This window comes from Gavialis gangeticus, unplaced genomic scaffold, assembly GCF_001723915.1.
Source record: "Gavialis gangeticus isolate Ggan-Ray unplaced genomic scaffold, GavGan_comp1, whole genome shotgun sequence".
NCBI classification, from domain to species: Eukaryota; Metazoa; Chordata; order Crocodylia; family Gavialidae; genus Gavialis; species Gavialis gangeticus.
The window spans coordinates 160,608,424-160,609,621 of NW_017729032.1; the positions used below are offsets into that span (position 1 = coordinate 160,608,424).

At 37.0% G+C, this 1,198-nt stretch overlaps 1 protein-coding gene across 3 annotated transcripts in view; it reads right to left on the minus strand.

The window, feature by feature from the left end:
• The window catches only part of ASMTL (acetylserotonin O-methyltransferase-like), an 86,872-nt gene that overhangs the window by 70,623 nt on the left and 15,051 nt on the right, over positions 1 to 1,198 (minus strand). For 2 of the 3 annotated variants that reach the window (XM_019524208.1, XM_019524206.1), the window contains exon 3: positions 12 to 59. The exons of the other annotated variant lie outside the window; for it this stretch is intronic. In XM_019524208.1, the coding sequence (XP_019379753.1) occupies positions 12 to 59 (48 nt within the window). The remainder of the gene's footprint in view (positions 1 to 11; positions 60 to 1,198) is intronic. 3 annotated transcript variants of the gene reach the window in all.

A 1,198-nucleotide genomic window follows, 5' to 3' on the forward strand; every position in this document is an offset into this window, starting at 1 on the left:
AGAATTCTTACCACAATAGTGTCTGCTCCTATGACAATATCTGGAGTTCTAAGGTGTTTCTAGAAAGGCAGAGAGAAAATATTTCTAAAAAAAAAACAAACAAAAAACTGAAAATCCACAATGGAAAACTGTTAAAGATACTGATTCATATACCATCCATGAGAAGAACCAGTGGTTTACTCTCCCACATTATTTAGAGATGTGCAAGCACTAGTCTATGGAGGAGGTCTGGACAGGTGTAACCAAGACAAGTATTTTACCTACAGGAAGTTATTGGTAAGAAGTACATAAAGCAAAGTGCTCAATTTGATCCTCGGGGCTCATGTGGAGTTTCAGGATGGGCAGTAGAAAAAAAATCAAATAGTTTTTCCTGTAAGCCAAGTAGACTTCAAGTCACTAAGAGATTAAAATTTGGGGTCCCTGCAATTCCAGTCATGTTTGAGACCAGAATTGCCAATTAGGTACATATTACTAGCACAGTGCTCAGTCACCCAAATTTAAATATAAAACTCACAATAAACAGAGGTCTGGAGCTATAGGTTCCTCCTCACCCTCCCTTGAACTGCAAGCTGTTTTTGCAGTCCAGTTTTGTTTTGTTTTCCTAGTCTTGATTTTTGTTAATTCAAATACTAGCCCTACAATTTGCCAGATTAAGGCTAAATATAGCTAGGACTTGCATTTACTTATTTGAGATGGACGCAACTCTAGATACAATATACTGTTTAAAGCAGCTTGCTTTCATATAATGAAGAGGATCTAGTCTAACTATTAAAGTAGAAATAAAGAATATATCTGCTAGGAAGAACACAGCCAAGTCTGGAAAACAGTAACTATGGTTTAATATAAAGCAGCAGTAGTATTTTTAAAATTTTGCAAGTTTTAACTGGAAATTTTGCAATTAAAAGTCTATCTGCCAACACAGCACACAAATCACCCAAAAAGAAACAGACATAGGCAAGTACTATCTAAGTAACCATTTACCACGGAGCTATTGCAATGTTTGCTCTGAAAAGCCATTTAATTTGGCAACAGGGTTTATTTGAAGTTTTCAGCATCCCCAAGTTGACCCCCCCCAAAGGGTCAGTGAGCCACTATTCCTATCTTCCAGGATAAAGGTCATCAAGGATATGTTGGCAAGTCCAGCAGGATATGATGTTCTATAATCAGGTTTTTCAATTAGCTGGACTTCAGACTAGGT